The sequence below is a fragment of the Lathyrus oleraceus genome, chromosome 4 (genome assembly GCF_024323335.1).
Source record: "Lathyrus oleraceus cultivar Zhongwan6 chromosome 4, CAAS_Psat_ZW6_1.0, whole genome shotgun sequence".
Classification (NCBI taxonomy): Eukaryota; Viridiplantae; Streptophyta; class Magnoliopsida; order Fabales; family Fabaceae; genus Lathyrus; species Lathyrus oleraceus.
Window position 1 is genome coordinate 281,878,303 of NC_066582.1, and position 19,511 is coordinate 281,897,813.

General features: G+C 38.7%; 1 protein-coding gene across 3 annotated transcripts; it reads right to left on the reverse strand.

The window, feature by feature from the left end:
* Nucleotides 1–260: 260 nt before the first annotated feature.
* LOC127075117 (RING-H2 finger protein ATL47) lies at nt 261–11,656 on the reverse strand. Of its 3 annotated transcripts, none has more exons than XM_051016565.1 (2): nt 11,517–11,656; nt 261–1,567 (listed from the first exon to the last, which is right to left on the reverse strand). In XM_051016565.1, exon 2 carries the CDS (start codon nt 1,501–1,503, stop codon nt 640–642), a length of 864 nt encoding a protein of 287 aa, XP_050872522.1. In that variant the 5' UTR covers nt 1,504–1,567; nt 11,517–11,656; the 3' UTR covers nt 261–639. The 3 variants fall into 3 exon arrangements, with proteins under 3 accessions (XP_050872522.1, XP_050872521.1, XP_050872520.1); XM_051016564.1 differs by lacking the exon at nt 11,517–11,656 and adding an exon at nt 1,890–2,032; XM_051016563.1 differs by lacking the exon at nt 11,517–11,656 and having other exon boundaries at nt 261–2,037.
* Between the last annotated feature and the right edge of the window lie 7,855 nt (nt 11,657–19,511).

Genomic DNA, 19,511 nt, shown 5'->3' on the forward strand with positions numbered 1-19,511 from the left:
AGCATCCAAAAATGAAACTCCTAGTTTGACTTCACTTTAATCTCTTACTCAATGTAAGCAATTGCTAAAAAAAAATGTCACTTGTCACACAAATAAGACATTACATCATTGTGGCATCAAGGGCCCACCTTTTGTTTTTTCTTTAAGTTTCTTTTGAACTCATGGGTTTATTAAAGCAAGCAAGCCTCTAAAGAAAACCAAAGCATCCAAAAAGCAACTCCCAATTTTGACCTTACTTTAATCTCCCTACTCATTGCAAGTAATTGCTTAAAAAATATCACTTTTGTAACACAAATAAAACATTACATCATAGTGGCATCAAGGGTCCACCTTCTCACTCTTGTTTTCATTTACCTCATAACCTCCTCCAACTAGAATTTCCAAAAACATCATAAGAGCAAAACATATGCTTGGTTTTGACAATCTTTGTAGGAATGGAGGGTTGGATAACTCAACTTGTTTAAGGTATACAACATTCACACACTCAAGAACAATTCTCACTCAAAGGATATAACTTAATTAGATGTATATGACATAATTTACAAGTATATATAACCAATAATACTAGTATGAAGGGGGAAAAAAGGAGTTCAAAGAATGAACTCATAGAAAATTTGAAAGTTGTCTAAAACACAAACACTAAGTTGCTTCCTTGAGTTCTCTATTCATCCATGGCAAAGTTGAAGTGACATTAGAATTAACCAAATGGGATTGTGATGAACTTGATACCTTATCCTTCCTAGACCACAACCAAATCTTTGAAATAGAAAAGCTTTCACCTTTCCTAGCAACATTTATCTTTTTCCCTTCAACAACATCCACATCAATGGAACAATTCCCATTTTGAGCAAGCCCTCCTTTCAATTGTCTCATACTAGCACTTTTTCCTCTCCCTTCACCTCTATTAGGACACAAAGCCACTACCAAATCTGAATCAGCAACTACATATTGGTAAGAACCCATTGAAAAGCATCTCCTAACATCACCAACAACACTTTTACCACTACACTCTCCTTCACTTCTTTCCACACCCCCTTCTCCATTATTTGAGCTTCTAAATTTTCCAAGCCTAACCGAAAAAACTCTTTTCCCACTCATTATATGATTTTCCGCATGCCTGTTAACAGAGTTGCCCTCACCAACAACATTGCCAGAAACCATATTCTCTTCACTTAGATTCTCAAACTCATCATAAACCGGATTTTCAAAAGCAAATCCATGTTCATAAAGACTTCCTCTACAAAGAGGACAAGTTGAATTAGAAAGAAGCCATGTATCTATGCAATCAATATGAAAAGCATGATTACAAAGAGGCAACAATCTCAACATGTCCTGTTCTGTGAATTGACAAAGACAAACAGCACAATCAAAAACCTCTTTCAAACCTATTATCTCTTTGTAAAGGAAAACCGGTAGAGCATCAATGAAAGCTTGATCTAAGCCAGAATCATGAAGATTGAAGAGTTGCTGCAACTGTCTCTGATAAGGATCAGGTTCAGACATTTGAGGGTAGTTATTATTATTGGATTGTGAAGCTCTTGAAGAAGATCTTTTTCGTATGAGAAATCTAACAAACAGTTGGAGGACACCAGAGATGAAAAACACAATAGCTAAAATTACTATGATGAAGATAATTAAAGGGGTCATTCTAATGGTTTCTTGTATTCAGAAGAACAACAAGAAGAAAAAGCAGAAGATTCAGAAGAACCCAATACATTTGTTCAAAGTGATGGTGTTTGGTTTGAAGAAAGATGCAATCTTTGGTTGTTTTGAGATTCAACCCAAATCATACATTGTAAAAACAATTAATATTTGAATTGTTGCAATCCTAAAATAAAATTTTGCAGCTTATTGAAGAGTAGTAGTATAGGGTGGTGGTTAAAACTTACATGGTTGAGTTGAAGTTGATTAACGTTAAATGTTGGAAATGATGATTCAGACAGAGGTGTACCTGGTTTGGTTAGTTGTTTGTGTGTTACAGGTAAAAGAGGAACGGAAAACGGAGTGACTTCCAAAATCCAAGGGTCTTTTGGGGATACTATTTTATCTCATAGATATAGTATTTTGTTTTGTTTGGAACAATGGGCTGTGGGCTTTTTCTGATGTTTATCAAAGCCCAATTTAAGGGTCATGTACATGGTCTATATTGTATAAGGGGAATACTCTTTCCACCCTTACATGTGCACACCTAACATTTGAAAATTCGAAACTACCTTTAAGACGTCCGGAGATGCATATTCAAACGCATTCAAATCACAACCAAAATGCGGTATGCTGAGATCCACCATATTTTTGACTAAATTGTGATCCGAAGATGCATTCATGTATTGATATTTGTTAGACTATGGCACGGATCTAGAGGGGGGGGTTGAATAGATCCCAATTAAAATTTGAGTCGGCGCTACCAATTAAAATTGGTTTTGAAAATTTGTTTTAAGTGCGGAAGCGGCCGAGGAAAAATATAGTCTAAGACGAACTGTTATTGGAAAATCGGATATGCGTCAAGCCAATGGATTAGAGATAAAGTGAAATACGATTCACTACACTATTTGCACAATCAATGATTTGTTTCACTTACTAGGATTCCTAGTTCCAATGATTCAAATACCAAATTAAACTAGATACACACTTAAGATAATTTTGGTTTAGACAAATTATCAAACACTTGGTGTGCGAAAACACTCCAAGTGATATTTGTGTTGAGTAAGTGATTCCAATTAATCTAGTACAATATTCTACTGTACTTAGGATTCAAAAACAGAGTTTTAACCTCTTACTCAATTAATATCAGTTTGATAAAAATGCTTATACTAAAATCACTTAATTTTTAAGCTGAAAATCAATTATGCAGAAAATTAAAGAAGACAAGGATTTGATGAGGCAGTTCCCCTGCCGTCCTCACTTCGGGGTACGTCTGCCCTCAATTCTAAAACTAGAATTGAGATGATTTAATAGATATCACCTGTTGAATTTAACCGTTTATACAAGGATTGCAAAGCACATATACAACAGAACCCTCAAGATGTTGAATGTAGCTTCCACTCCTTGTTCCTCGATTCAAGATGAATCAAGCCCTTCGATTGTTGTTGCTAGACCTCCGATTCCAGCCCCTTTGTTGAATAACCTTCCGTTCTTCAAACCCTCGACCCGACTGATCTCAACTACAACGAATCGAACCCGAATTCTTCCCTTCAATATCACCGAATCCGCTACTAGACTGATGAAGACTTCCTCTTCTCAATCACCTTCGCTCAGCTGAATATTGATGAAGCAATTCGTCCAAAAACCCCCAAACACAAACCAGTCTTGGAGGAAAAAACCTCAACGGTTTTATGCAAGAAAAAACTTGTCACAAGCTTCAACCCGAACCGGATTCCCCAGTCACGGCTTCGAACCTTATCGCCTTTAACCAATCACAAAGCACACCAAAAATGGTTGTATGTAGTTGATGTGTTATGAGATGTTGAAGATGAAGATGATGAATCTTGGACACCTATTTCACTTTTTCTTGTTTCTTTTGAACACTTGAAATCAATTTTACAAATGTTGGTTGATAAAAGTAATTTGACTTCTATTTATAGTAACCAACTTACCAACCAGAAATAACAGCTTTTCAAACAGTGGAAAATACTTAGAAAACTGAGTTTACGCACGAGCGGTCGACCATAGGTCGGCGTGCGCTGACCCGTGAGAAATGCGCCGACCCCTATGGTTGACTCAAGTATTCCATGAGCTGACCCGTGCCCAACTGCACTATGCCATACGCCGACCTGTGGTCGACTCAAGCAACCATGCGCTGACCAGTCATCAACTGGTCTGTGTTATGCGCTGACCCGTGGGGAAAGCGCCGACCCCTATGGTCGACTCAAGGCCTGCCAATCTGCAAAAACTTGTATTTTTGTGGTTTTTCATGCATTTCGTCATGATCACATTTTATCCACATATGTTTTATGAAATATAGCTGTTTTAGATAAGCATAGAGAAGGATATGATAGGTGATATGTTGCATTTGTTTGTAGCCGTGGAATCAACAATGCCGATTCATCCATGATGGTCATTTGTCATCATCGAAACTTGTGATTGTATGTTGTCTGACAATTTGCCCTTACATACTTCCCCTTTTTGATGATGACAACCTGTGCAAAGCCAAAGAGACAAACACCATGCAGTATTTACACACATTATGCACACTCCCCCTTTCCTTTGTAATCTAACGCTATCTGCAAAACCGATTGTTAATTGTGGTGAACATTTTGGTTGCTTGTACTCTTCTCCCCCTTTGACAACATCAAAAAGAGACAAGGAACGATTATTCAACATTACATAGAATTCTACATGAAATAACACTAGCAAATATCATTACTAAACGATAATCATTAATTAAAAGAGGATAAACATTAAAATTAATGTTGCACAAACAAGCATTACAGAGAATTTAATACATTCAAACACCAAACAAATTCAGATGCATATGCAGTCCTATGTCCTAATGGTTTCGTCCTTGATGGTAACAGATATTAGGGTTTCTGTAGGGGTCAGCCAGAGATGATATTTGTTCAGCAATACCGCCTAGATACTTGAGACTCTCGTCGACCGATCGTTCCTGGCGTTCAAACGTTTCGGTAAATGCAGCATACCGTTCATTCATGCTTGTAGAGAGGTTATCAAGCCTCTCATTTTGCGCTTGAATTTGGCTGCTAATATGAGCATAGCGCTCATCTTGAGTTTGCATGAAGGATTCTTGTGCCAGCTGCATATTTCGCATCATATCCAACAATTCTGAAGAGTTTGCGTGTTGTGGAGGAGACGGAGGAGATTCTTCATCATCCTGGTGATACGGCTGGTAGAATTGACGTTGAGTTGACCAGCCCGTATGTTGCCATTCACTCCAGCCACCCTGGTTGGAGGCATCTTCTTCTGTTGAATGTGAACGCTGAACCCAAGCGGAGTCGGAGTAGTCGTGAGTGTCAACTTGTGGAGGACTATTATCTCCACCGTTGTGATCAAAGGCTTGTCCTGCTTCCTCTTCTTCATTTTCCTCTTCATCTTCTTCTTCGTCACTTTCATCACTGTCATCATCTGCTGCAACAGGCGCAGGAACATTCCCTCTTCGAACAAACTTGTACATTCTCCGCTCATCACACCAAAAATATCCCATCATAGACAGAGTTTTTGGGCTGAACTCTTTGTCTGATGAGATGGAAGTATGCGGGAAGGACGGATGATTGACGTCGGCTGCAGTAAGGACCTCTTGAATGAAAGATCCGTAGGCAAGAGCCGTTCCTCGTCCGGAATTACGTAGACTGAACATCCTACTGGCAATGTAGTAGGGCCAGTTGATTTTCTGCTTATTCTTCAGAATGTACATGAGATGAACCTCAGCCTGTTCAACTCTGGAGAGACCACCCTTCTTTGGTCGCAGGATGCGTGAGACAATCCACTGAAGAATCCGTTCTCCTGTTTTAAGCTTACCGGCAGTGACAGTTCGTGGGAACGCGTCACTGTTCACAATATGATCAGGGTATGGTCGTTTCAGCATATCGTTCAACGCACTCCTAAACTCGTAACCTTCTATTTGGTGAGAGTTGGTTACCTCAGCTAGAGGATTTTCAGCATCATCCAGTGACATATCAAAATATTTGTTCCAAACGTTTGGCTTAAACGATACCTTTTTCGTGCCGATCCTGGAGTGAAACTTGTGCCCGCGAAATTTATCATGAAGGCCGGCGTAGAACACTCGGACTAAGTCCTCGCTGTATTTAGCATTGCATTCCAGGAATTTGACAATGCCTTGATGCTGTAGCAGAGACATGATTTCTGTGAGGTGCATGCGTTCTGCGGTGAGGTTGTAAAAAGCATGTTATGGCACAACTCCTCGTTTGCCAATATCTCTATTGAAGGATTTGACGCGAGCCTGTGGTACAAGCGATACAGCGGAGATGGGTAGAGATGCGGCAGATGATTCCCGGGATCTCTTGCCGGTAGGTGCGAGATGTGGAAGCCATTTGAACAGATTTGAAGCTTAGTGTGTGTGGGTAGAGAGTGAAGGTTGGTGAGGGTTTTTGAGAATGATTTTGCAAGAGAGAGGGTTTCCCTTTTTGTAGATGAGAAGTTAGGGTTTTGGGAAGAGGAAAGATCAAGGGACAAAAGACACTAGGTAGATGCAAGTTACAAGGTAGTGGGAAGTTTGAAATGTAATGGAAAGTAAATGCACACTTAATGATGATTTTTGAATGTAGATGCATGAGAAGGTTGAAGGTTTTCTGCAGAAAAACAGAATTTTTGAGAGATGCGTCGACCATACCTCTGCATGAGTCGACGCATACTGTTTGATTTTTGAAAAATCACAAAAAATGTTGAGTGTGCGTCGACCATAGCCCTGTTACGGTCGACTCATACAGACAAAAATTTCAGTTTTTCACTATTCTGCACATACGTTGACAAGTTTGATGCATAATTAGAATGCCATACAACAATAAACATCCAAAGAGATACATCATGCATATATATACAATATTATTATGAAGTATAGCTATTTAACCATGAAACTTTGCAGAGAGAGAGAGAGAAGGGAACAATATCACCTCGATGCCGGAGTAGCTCGGTGAACAATAAACTTGTGCTTGCAACAACATCAACTTGTTAGAAGTACAAGATTATAGTCTTAAATGGAATAAGGTAAAACCAGCATATTATAATGCCCGTTCCGAAATATCGAGAATACCAAGTTCTCGGCGGATATGAAAGAAAGGTTCAGTGGCTAGCGGCTTTGTGAAGATGTCCGCTAGTTGATTTTCAGTATTAACATGTTCAAATACAATATCACCTTTCTCTACATGATCCCGAAGAAAGTGGTGTCGAATTTCGATATGTTTGGTGCGAGAATGCAACACAGGATTCTTGGTAAGATTAATGGCACTTGTATTGTCACAAAAAATGGGAATACGTTCAAGTTTGAGGTTAAAATCCAATAGTTGTTGCTTAATCTATAGGATTTGAGCACAACAACTACCGGCGGCAACGTATTCCGCTTCGGCGGTTGACAAAGCAACAGAAACCTATTTCTTGCTATGCCAACTGACCAAAGAATTTGAAAATAAATGACAAGTGCCACTAGTGCTTTTCCTATCCGATTTGCACCCGGCAAAATCGGAATCGGAGAAACCTACCAATGAACAATCATTACCTTTGGAATACCATAGTCCATACTTCGGAGTACCGGATAGGTATCGAAGTATTCGTTTAACAACTTTTAGATGGGATTCCTTGGGACATGATTGATATCTTGCGCACATGCATACGCTAAACATAATATCGGGACGAGAAGCAGTAAGATAGAGAAGTGATCCAATCATAACTCTATACCGTTTTACATCTACTTCCTTACCGTTTTCATCTTTGTTCAAGTTTGTACAAGTTGGCATGGGGGTGTCTATGGCCTTAGCTTTTGCCATGTCAAATCTCTTGATAAGGTCCAAACAATACTTTGTCTGGCTCACGAAAGTTCCTTCTTTGAGCTGTTTAATTTGCAAACCGAGAAAGTATGTGAGCTCCCCCATCATACTCATCTCGAATTCGCCCTGCATAAGGTCTGAAAACTCTCTCACAAGATTCATGTTAGTAGACCCAAATATAATATCATCTACATAAATTTGCACTAATATCAAGTGCTTTTCTTGACGTTTAATGAAGAGGGTTGTGTCAACCTTTCCTCTTGAGTAACCTTGATCGAGTAAAAATTTGCTTAGTCGCTCATACCAAGCTCTAGGAGCTTGTTTGAGGCCATACAAAGCCCTTTTTAGTTTATAAACATGATCAGGATACTCATGAGATTCGAAACCCGGAGGTTGTGCGACGTAAACCTCTTCATTTATGTGACCGTTAAGGAACGCACTCTTAACATCCATTTGGAATAGTTTAAAGTCTTTCGCACAAGCGAAGGCAAGGAGAAGGCGTATTGCCTCGAGTCGGGCAACCGGCGCATAAGTTTCCTCATAGTCGATGCCTTCCTCTTGGTTATACCCTTGCGCGACTAAACGCGCCTTATTATGGGTTATTACCCCATTTTCGTCCAGCTTATTCCTAAACACCCATCGGGTGCCGATTACTCGATGATCTCGCGGAGGAGGGACAAGGTCCCAAACCTCATTTCTAGTGAACTGATTAAGTTCCTCCTGCATTGACAAAAACCAGTGTTCATCGAGTAGGGCTTCTTTAGGGTTTTTAGGTTCCATTTGCGAAATGAAAGCGAAGTGATAACAGAAATTACTTAGCTTAGATCGAGTTGTAACACCCTTTGAGATATCTCCGAGAATGTTGTCAATTAGATGGTCTTTGGAAGATTTCCAAGCTTGAGGGAGATCATCGTTTGAAGGCGGATGAGCTACCTCGGTTTCATCGTGGTGTACATCTTTATCCTCCTCAATTTTGACTTTGTCGGGTTGATCAATTCCCGGCTCGCCACCTTTGAGTATGTCTTCGGTAGATGTACCTGCACCATGAAAAACACTACCCTTTCCGACGTTTCTCGATTTGGATTCATCAAAAGTAACATGTACAGACTCTTCTACAGCAAGTAATTGTTTGTTGTATATTCTATATGCTTTGCTCGATTGAGAGTATCCGAGGAAGATACCTTCGTCGGCCTTGGAATCGAATTTGCCCAAGTTTTCCTTTCCATTATTCAATACAAAACATTTGCAACCAAAAACATGTAGGTGAGAAACATTTGGCTTTCGCCCTTTTAAAAGCTCATACGGTGTTTTATTTAGAATGGGGCGAATGAGCACCCTATTCAGAACATAACAAGCCGTACTAATGGCGTCGGCCAAAAAATATTTCGGTAAGCCACTTTCGTTGATCATTGTTCTTCCCAATTCTTCCAAAATTCGATTTTTACGCTCCACAACCCCATTTTGTTGAGGAGTCCGTGGAGCGGAGAAGTTATGATCAATACCATGGTTACCGCAATATTCTTCAAATAGATGGTTTTCGAACTCACCCCCATGGTCACTTCTAATTGCAACAATGTTTGTATTTAATTTATTTTGGGAAAGCTTAGCAAATCTTTCAAAGGCGGCGAATGTATCGCTCTTGCTTACTAAAAAGATAGTCCAACAAAATCTAGAAAAGTCGTCCACTATTACGAAACCGTAATAATTTCCTCCTAGACTTTTAATCCTAGATGGCCCAAATAAATCCATATGAAGAAGCTCGAGAGGTCTCGTTGTTGAAACGATATTTTTGGATTTAAATGAGATCCTCGTTTGCTTTCCTTTTTGACAAGCATCACAAAGGTGATCCTTGGTGAATTTTATTTTGGGGAGACCTAAGACTAGATCTTTTGAGACTATTTTGTTTAGTAAGTCAAAGTTAACATGTGCTAAACGCCTATGCCATAACCATGAATCTTCATTCATTGTTACAAGGCATTTGTCACTTGTTAACGATACTTCGTTTAAGTCAAGCATATAGACATTATTCACACGCAGGCCATTAAACATACTCTTCTTATCATCATTATGTACAATTTTGCAACAATCTTTTGAAAACGATACATTGTATCCTTTGTCACATAATTGATTGATGCTAAGTAGATTGTGTTTAAGACCTTCGACAAGCAATACATCAGAAATAGTAGTGGAAGAAGGATTACCTACACTACCTTTACCAAGTATTGCTCCACGGTTGTTGTCCCCATAGGTTACATATCCCTTCTTCTTAGCCACGAAGTCAATGAAGAGTGATATGTCTCCTGACATGTGCCTTGAGCATCCACTGTCGAGAACCCATCTTCTCTCGGTAGTCTCGAGGCATTGTACCTATGGAAATGTAATTAACAAGAGAAGGTACCCAATGGCTTATTGGGTCCTGAATGGTGAGGAACGAAATGGTTGCATTTGGGCAACCATTGATAAATGCCTTTAGGAACTAAAAATCTCCTAAACCTACATTTAGCAATGGAGTGGCCTTTCTTGCAACAATAAAGACAAGAGAAATTTACATTTTGATTGCTTTTGCTATCTTCATCCTTTATAACATATTTATATTTTTGATATGGATTAACCATACTTTTTCGAAAGTTTGATTTGTCGATAGCAAAGGTAATCTTGGGCTCAAGAGCCTTGTCAAGTTTGGCCTTTAGGTTTCTTACCTCACCTTGCCAAATATAACAAGTATCACACCCAAAGTTGATCATCCTACTTCTAAGGTCCTCACAACTTGTTTTTGTGCTTTCCACTATAGAAGCTTTAAGTGCCTCAAGTTTCCTTTCGGATTCTTGAATTTTATGTTCCAAATGAGAAAAAAAATTCTTATTTGAGGCAAGCCTTTTAAAGGCTTCTTTTGCTTCACACTGTAAAGTGTCAAAAGCAGTTTGCAATTCATGATGAGACATACTAGAGGATTTTTCATATTTAGCATGTCGTACCTGTTTCTTTTTGTTCTTTTGATGAGCAGAGAGACATAGATTTGCATTTTCATCTTCATCACTAGAACTTTCATCATCGGAGGAGTTGTTATCGCTTTCCCAAGCTATGTATGCTCTCCTTGGCTTTGATGATTTCTTGTGTGATTTGTATGATTCCTTTTCCTTTGTCTTCTTGTTCATCGGACAGTCCGGTTTGTAATGACCTGACTTTCCACACGTATAACACGACCCTCTAGTCATTTTACCTTTTGAGTCATCATTTTTAGAGTACCTAGATTGTTTCCGGAAGCTTACCAAGTTCTTCTCGGAATGTTGGATGCCGTTCTTTCTCACGTAACGATTGTAGCATTTAACGAACAACCCCATATCTTCACTCTTGTCCTCTTCTTCTTCGTCGCTCGATGAATAATCATTTTGCTCTTTTGCTTGAGACTTCGAGGAGGAAGTCTTTAGAGCTATAGATTTCTTTTCACTCACCTTTGCTTTGTCCTTCTTATCTTTCTTTTCGTGTTGTTCTAGGCTCAAGAGAACTTGTTCGTGCTCTTGTAGTTTGCCAAATAATGTTGTCAAGTCTAATGTGGTAAGATCATTTGCTTCTTTGATGGCGGTCACTTTCGGTTGCCATTCCCTGTTAAGACATCTCAAGATCTTATTAGTAGCAACATCATTGGAAACTGGCCTACCGAGTGAATGTAATCGATTGATAAGATGAGTAAATCTCTTTTGCATGTCAGCAATGGTTTCCCCTTGCTCCATGAAAAAGAGATCAAACTCTTGTGTTAGTGTGTTGATTCTTGCCAACTTAACATCGTTCGTCCCCTCATGGGCAACTTGTAGTGAATCCCACATGGCCTTAGCAGTAGGGCAATGGGATACACGATAGTATTCATCTACACCTAATGAGGAGATTAGGATATTTTTGGCTTTCCAATCATAATTGTATTTCTTTTCATCATCATCGGTCCATTGTGCTTCGGGCTTAGGCACCAATTCATTGTTCTCATTAATATTTGAATTGTTGTAATCCTAAAATAAAATTTTGCAGCTTATTGAAGAGTAGTAGTATAGGGTGGTGGTTAAAACTTACATGGTTGAGTTGAAGTTGATTAACGTTAAATGTTGGAAATGATGATTCAGACAGAGGTGTACCTGGTTTGGTTAGTTGTTTGTGTGTTACAGGTAAAAGAGGAACGGAAAACGGAGTGACTTCCAAAATCCAAGGGTCTTTTGGGGATACTATTTTATCTCATAGATATAGTATTTTGTTTTGTTTGGAACAATGGGCTGTGGGCTTTTTCTGATGTTTATCAAAGCCCAATTTAAGGGTCATGTACATAGTCTATATTGTATAAGGGGAATACTCTTTCCACCCTTACATGTGCACACCTAACATTTGAAAATTCGAAACTACCTTTAAGACGTCCGGAGATGCATATTCAAACGCATTCAAATCACAACCAAAATGCGGTATGCTGAGATCCACCATATTTTTGACTAAATTGTGGTCCGAAGATGCATTCATGTATTGATATTTGTTAGACTATGGCACGGATCTAGAAGGGGGGGGGGGGGGGGGGGGGTTGAATAGATCCCAATTAAAATTTGAGTCGGCGCTACCAATTAAAATTGGTTTTGAAAATTTGTTTTAAGTGCGGAAGCGGCCGAGGAAAAATATAGTCTAAAACGAACTGTTATTGGAAAACCGGATATGCGTCAAGCCAATGGATTAGAGATAAAGTGAAATACGAATCACTACACTATTTGAACAATCAATGATTTGTTTCACTTACTAGGATTCCTAGTTCCAATGATTCAAATACCAAATTAAACTAGATACACACTTAAGATAATTTTGGTTTAGGCAAATTATCAAACACTTGGTGTGCGAAAACACTCCAAGTGATATTTGTGTTGAGTAAGTGATTCCAATTAATCTAGTACAATATTCTACTGTACTTAGGATTCAAAAACAGAGTTTTAACCTCTTACTCAATTAATATCAGTTTGATAAAAGTGCTTATACTAAAATCACTTAATTTTTAAGCTGAAAATCAATTATGCAGAAAATTAAAGAAGACAAGGATTTGATGAGGCAGTTCCCCTGTCGTCCTCGCTTCGGGGTACGTCTGCCCTCAATTCTAAAACTAGAATTGAGATGATTTAATAGATATCACCTGTTGAATTTAATCGTTTATACAAGGATTGCAAAGCAGATATACAACAGAACCCTCAAGATGTTGAATGTAGCTTCCACTCCTTGTTCCTCGATTCAAGATGAATCAAGCCCTTCGATTGTTGTTGCTAGACCTCCGATTCCAGCCCCTTTGTTGAATAACCTTCCGTTCTTCAAACCCTCGACCCGACTGATCTCAACTACAACGAATCGAACCCGAATTCTTCCCTTCAATATCACCGAATCCGCTACTAGACTGATGAAGACTTCCTCTTCTCAATCACCTTCGCTCAGCTGAATATTGATGAAGCAATTAGTCCAAAAACCCCCAAACACAAAGCAATCTTGGAGGACAAAACCTCAACAGTTTTATTCAAGAAAAAACCTGTCACAAGCTTCAACCCGAACCGGATTCCCCAATCACGGCTTCGAACCTTATCGCCTTTAACCAATCACAAAGCACACCAAAAATGGTTATGTGTAGTTGATGTGTTGTGAGATGTTGAAGATGAAGATGATGAATCTTGGACACCTATTTCACTTTTTCTTGTTTCTTTTGAACACTTGAAATCAATTTTACAAATGTTGGTTGATAAAAGTAATTTGACTTCTATTTATAGTAACCAACTTACCAACCAGAAATAACAGCTTTTCAAACAGTGGAAAATACTTAGAAAACTGAGTTTACGCACGAGCGGTCGACCATAGGTCGGCGTGCGCTGACCCGTGAGAAATGCGCCGACCCCTATGGTCGACTCAAGTATTCCATGAGCTGACCCGTGCCCAACTGCACTATGCCATGCGCCGACCTGTGGTCGACTCAAGCAACCATGGGCTGACCAGTCATCAACTGGTCTGTGTTATGCGCTGACCCGTGGGGAAAGTGCCGACCCCTATGGTCGACTCAAGGCCTGCCAATCTGCAAAAACTTGTATTTTTGTGGTTTTTCATGCATTTCGTCATGATCACATTTTATCCACATATGTTTTATGAAATATAGCTGTTTTATATAAGCATAGAGAAGGATATGATAGGTGATATGTTGCATTTGTTTGTAGCCGTGGAATCGACAATGCCGATTCATCCATGATGGTCATTTGTCATCATCGAAACTTGTGATTGTATGTTGTCTGACAATTTGCCCTTACAATATTTGGTGTATTCGGAGACGCATATCTGAAATGTCTCTTGAAAGTTTTTAAAAATGTGGTAAATACAAAGGGAGATTTATTTCCAAGATGAATCTCCGGAATCCTCCTTGAATCATATTAGAACAACACCATTATCCAAAAATTCAATTTTTCTGAGGCTAACTTATATTAACTTATATTAACGGAAAGTCAAAGTAAAATTCAGTTATATTAAAGTTAAAGGAGGGTGAACATTTTCATACATAAATAAAAAAGTCAAGATAATTCATACATTACATTTGTCCAAAAATATATCAAAAATACAAAAAAATAGTACATCCCAATATAAACTACTGGGTATGTTTAATTGTCTGTCTCCTCCGCCGCATGTACTGCATGATATTCCCTAACTTGGAAACCATGTGTTTAACTAGGAACAATTGGGGATTGTCATCCACAAAGAGTCCTGACTCTATGGATGCTCTATATATCTCTGCAACACGTCGACATATTGTTGTCACACTTTTTGCCTGCTCATCCCGAACCTTAGATACCTCATAGTTAGCTGGCCTAGGCCGTTCTCCAATAGCGTTTGATGTCATGATAGGGTATAAAACCATGTCATATAGCATTTAACATAATCCTATTGTGCAGGAGCTGACTCCCGACGATACCCATATGGTACCAGGTGACTCTCAAAATAATCCATTATCACCTATATGTCTCTGCGGGGGGACGGAGGGAGGAGCAAACTCATGGGGAGGTCTCAGAATAATTTTCGAGTAGCTAAACGGATGCATCATTCGCTTAGTCAGATAGGGATACATAAGAGATGATCCACATCCCATCCAACCAGATTATAAGGAAATAACATCATATTGACGTGTCTAGCGGTGACCCTCGTATAGGAAGAATCAAACATCATCTGTTACCATACGATCAAGAGAGACTCTGAATGGCTTGACCACACCATTCCCCCTGTATGGAACAAAAGCGGTTGGACGAGGTCAATCCTCTGTGTAGTTAGGCACAACTTCCCACCTAGTGATGCGAGGGAAGTAGAAGATGATCCATCCCCGAAAACGTTGCGAATAAAATATTAATAACAAGTGTAACAAATAAATTATGAAAATATTAGTAATAATAAATTACCGTAAGTAGTGTGCAACACCCCGTCAACTGCTTTGTCTTCCAAAGACAACTCTCGCCCAACCTCGAGTAGAGGTAGACAAAATATAAGGGGCCCCAGTTGTACTCATAATTCGCAGACAGGTCTGTGAAGTACTTGAGGTATACCACATCGACATATCTTTCACTTTTGTCCACAAACATGGACGTGCCAACCAAGAACAAGAGGCAACACCTCAATGCGCAATGTCAGTGGTACTCAACTTGCACATCATCGCCTACGACATTCGTAACCCCTTTCACGTGAGCATTATAAAGTTTTCCAAAAAGTTAAACTGTGCATGAGCACCTCTAGTGCTATCTGCCTCGTTTGATGCTCTACCAGGTCAGCCCCTAACAGGGTGACCATCAGATCGAGCCCTTCCTCTCGCTAATTCTCTTGTGGTCTAGTAATTTCCCCTTGATGGGAAGATGCATGAGGCATGAGACGTCATTAAAAGTGGTGGTTATCTCGCCTATATGTAGTGGAAAGATGACGTCTTTGAGTGTCACTTCTCTATAAAAACCGTCTGCATGCCGTGGTTTATGGTCACTTATGTATATGGATATAAACTTACAATACTAGGATAAATAATTTATCCTTAAAAACTAACTACAAATCAAAACACAAAACAAAAATAAAATTTGGAAAACTTACCAAAATGGAATTGATTGATGAGAAGGAGATGTTTCGATGTTATGAGATTATGGAAATGAGGAGAAAAAGCTCAACTGGTGCTTCAATGCAATGAAGAAATACTTTAATGGTTGGGAGAGGGAGAGGTGAAATGTTCCTTTTTGGAGAGATTTTTAGAAAATGAAGGAGGAAGAGGGAATGGTTCTGATGGGTTATGAAAGAAAAACGTCTATAGATGCATCTCCAGACTACCAACACGTTTTTGAATAAATGGTGTTTACAAAGATGCATCTTCAGACACATGCTTTTCACATATGAAGATACATCTCCGAATTAATTTTTTACGTAAAAGGGTGGCTCTTCAATTCGGTATGAGAAATGGCTAATGGCGTTAGGGACATTAAGGACTTTTCATGGTGGTGTGGGAGCATCCATAAGGATGGAAAGAGCATTTCCCTTGTATAATTAGTGGGGGATGCTCTTTCCACCCGTATATGTGCATCCCGCACTCTTGGAAATCCTAAAATGCCTTTCATAAATTTGGAGATACATCTCCGGACGCACCCAAAATCATACTAAACTTTGTTTTTCTAAGATCCACACCATTTTTTAAAAAAATATAATCTAGAATGCATCTCCATATACTATTTGGATGTATCCGAAAATGCATCTCCGAAATACCCACAATATACTCATTTATGGTGTTTTATTTCAGTGAGCTGATTTAATAAACAACTCAGTGATGATCCAGAGATGCATCTCCAAAAATATCAAGAGGGAAGTTGGATAAAACAAGATCTTGCATGATCTTATTCTTCATGCTTGATATTATACTTCATTCTAAAAACCCTTAAAAAGTTTCCTACATTCTCAATCAACTTTTAAATACCAAAACACCATTCTTGTATTTCATCACTTTAAAGGAAGCAAAATAAGCTGGAATTACAGGTAAAGTTCATTCGTTCCATCCCTCATTCGTTGCATTAATATGGTTTTTGAGTTGAAAAACGATCGTTGAATCCGGATATGCATCTCCGGACGAAGTTTGGTGTGGTCCGGATATGCATATCCTGATTTTCCTGATAATTTAAGTTTTCACACTGTTTTTTTGTTATTGGTGGTATTAGATATGATGCACCCGAATATGTTTCCCAAAGATATTGTGAGTGTGGATATTAAATCGGTCAAAGTGAAGCATGATATTAAACCGACTGAAGTGAATGATGATGTCAAATTGGCTGAAGTGAATGATGTTGTTAATCCGGGTGCTCGATTGATTGTTGTCGAGGTAGATGTTCATTCACAATTTACAAATAAAGAAGATTTTATTGTTTGTGAACATATGCTACAATGGGTCTATAGGGAGGTCAGTAAATTTGGGTTTGACATTGTAATCGGAAGGTACGATAATGGTTCAGATAGAAGACAAGCATTTGTAACAATGAGATACGAAACAAGAGGCACATACCAACTATAGATAAGAAGTTGAAACAAGATGACATTAGATCGAGGAAATGTGAGTGTCAGTTTAAATTGCGTGAATACCGTATGATGGATGAGACATGGAAATTTGATGCGATTTCTGGTATACATAATCATGCCTTGACTGACAAGCTAGCCGATCGTCCCATTGTATGTCTCCTTGTGTCGGAGGAGAGAAAACTTGTTTCAGATATGAAATTAAACATGGTTGTCAAGCTCGAGTTCCGTTCACCCTCGATTGACAATGAAGGGAAGATATAGTTCACCATGCTTAAACTGAAGACAAATGGTGATTTAAAGGTTATGTGGAGTACCTTTTACCGTTACTCAATAAAGGGTTCGATTGAAATGGATGCGACGATTCAAAGATCAGACAAAGATATTATAAAGATGTTGCAACGTCCTGAACCACCAGTTTGTAATGACATGTAATGTTAAATTTTTGTTAACGTTAAAATTATGTATGTAATGTTTATTTCGATGTTAATGTATGATGTTTTTTGTAACACCCTTCTAAAATACCCCAATAATTTAAATTAAATATCAAAATACAACATCAGAGTAATTATGCCATTTAAGGGTGTCACACAATATTCCACACCATTCTACAATATAATGGTCATGCTCTTTTATTAATTCAAAACATAGACATTTGCATAAAACACAGTGGATATAAATTTCATCAATCATGTAAAACATTACATGTAAAATGGTTCTCAACCAACAATAAAACATTTAAAACAAGTTAAGATAACCCATCCCGATGTTACATCTATCAGAGCACGACCCACTAAGGAGACTACACTAGACTCCAAGCATTCGCTTCTACTCAACTCATTTCTCGTTACCTGTAAAATAGTTGTAAGGGTGAGTTCCTCAATCAATATAATAAGCATTATAGAATATAATGTCATGTTAAGCAATTTAACACATTAATCACCCTAATCGCAACATACAATCAGTAACAGCACATCAGCTCAATCTCATGCTCAACACCAACATAAAACACAAGTATAATCTCAAATCATACTCCATAACAACACAAACACACGTATAATATTGGAATACATCCATTCATATTATACGCCATACATATATTATGCAATGAGACTCCATGCATGCGGTACCGACTATTTGTGAACATATAGTTCAACCTCACCGTCCAAATCCAGGCACGGCTACCAAGCTCACTAGTCCCACTCATTTGAGACATAGTGACTCACTCACTAATTCCTCACCATGGGAATTAGCTACCACCCCAAATGGGCCATGCTATGCACGCTAAATCACCTAGCATGCAAACATCAACAACAGTCCAAAATGACTAACATCACTAATTCCTCACCATGGGAATTAGCTACCACCATAAAGGCCACATATGCATGCTAATCACCTAGCAATGCAACATCAACAACAATTCAAGAATAGACATATGCTCACACTCTAAGCCATAAAACAGTCTATTCACAATGCATACATTCACAACATCATGTATACCATCACATATCATCAACACATTCATTACACATGCATATCATATCATGCCACATAATCAATCATAGTATCAGCACACTCTACTAATACCTATACTACTTAAAACCACGGGAAATGATCCCTACAACATCATACCTCAGCTAAGTACATCACTCAGCCTAAACAACCAAAAACTGCACAACAACAGTTCAGGAAAATCACAAATCTGCCCATACGCGTATTGCCTATGCCCATACGCGTATTGCCCACGTCTGACCAAGTCCATACGCGTATTGCCCATGCCCATACGCGTATGCTACGCGTACCACATTCTCATACGCGTACCAACAGAGACAATTTCACGTTCAAAACCTCATCTCTTTCACTCATACGCGTAAGGCCTCATCCATACGCGTACCAGCCATATCATACGCGTATTGCCTAGTGCCATACGCGTATGACCAGAAACCAGAATTTCCAGATCTGCAATGGCTTCTCCTGCTACGAGATCTATCCAATTCAACCTTCCACAGTCCAAATTTTACACACAATTCATTCATCTCGTCTAACACGAATCATACACTTTCGATTTCACAATTTCTAACCTTTCTACCTCTAATTCCTACGAATTTCTTCAATTTTAATCCCAATTTCGTTCATCCCAAAAGTTCACAAATTCATCATACATCATTCAATCAGAGGCAAATCAATGGTTTCTCACTACCCATCACATATTATCCCATAATACCCATTAATCGATGATAAACCCCCCTTACCTGAGTAAATCCGGCAATCTCTGAGCTCCAAGCTTTTCCTTCCTTCAACCTTCGTCCTCTGGCTCTTTGCCCTTTTTCCCTTTTCTGCCTCTTTTCCCTTTTCACGTGAAAATAACTCTTTTTACCAAATGGAACCTTTTTACTGATTTCTACTTTTATTCCCATAATAACAATAAAATAATCCAATAATAATAATCCCAATAATATTCCAATAATTATTATTCCAATAATAATAATAATTCCA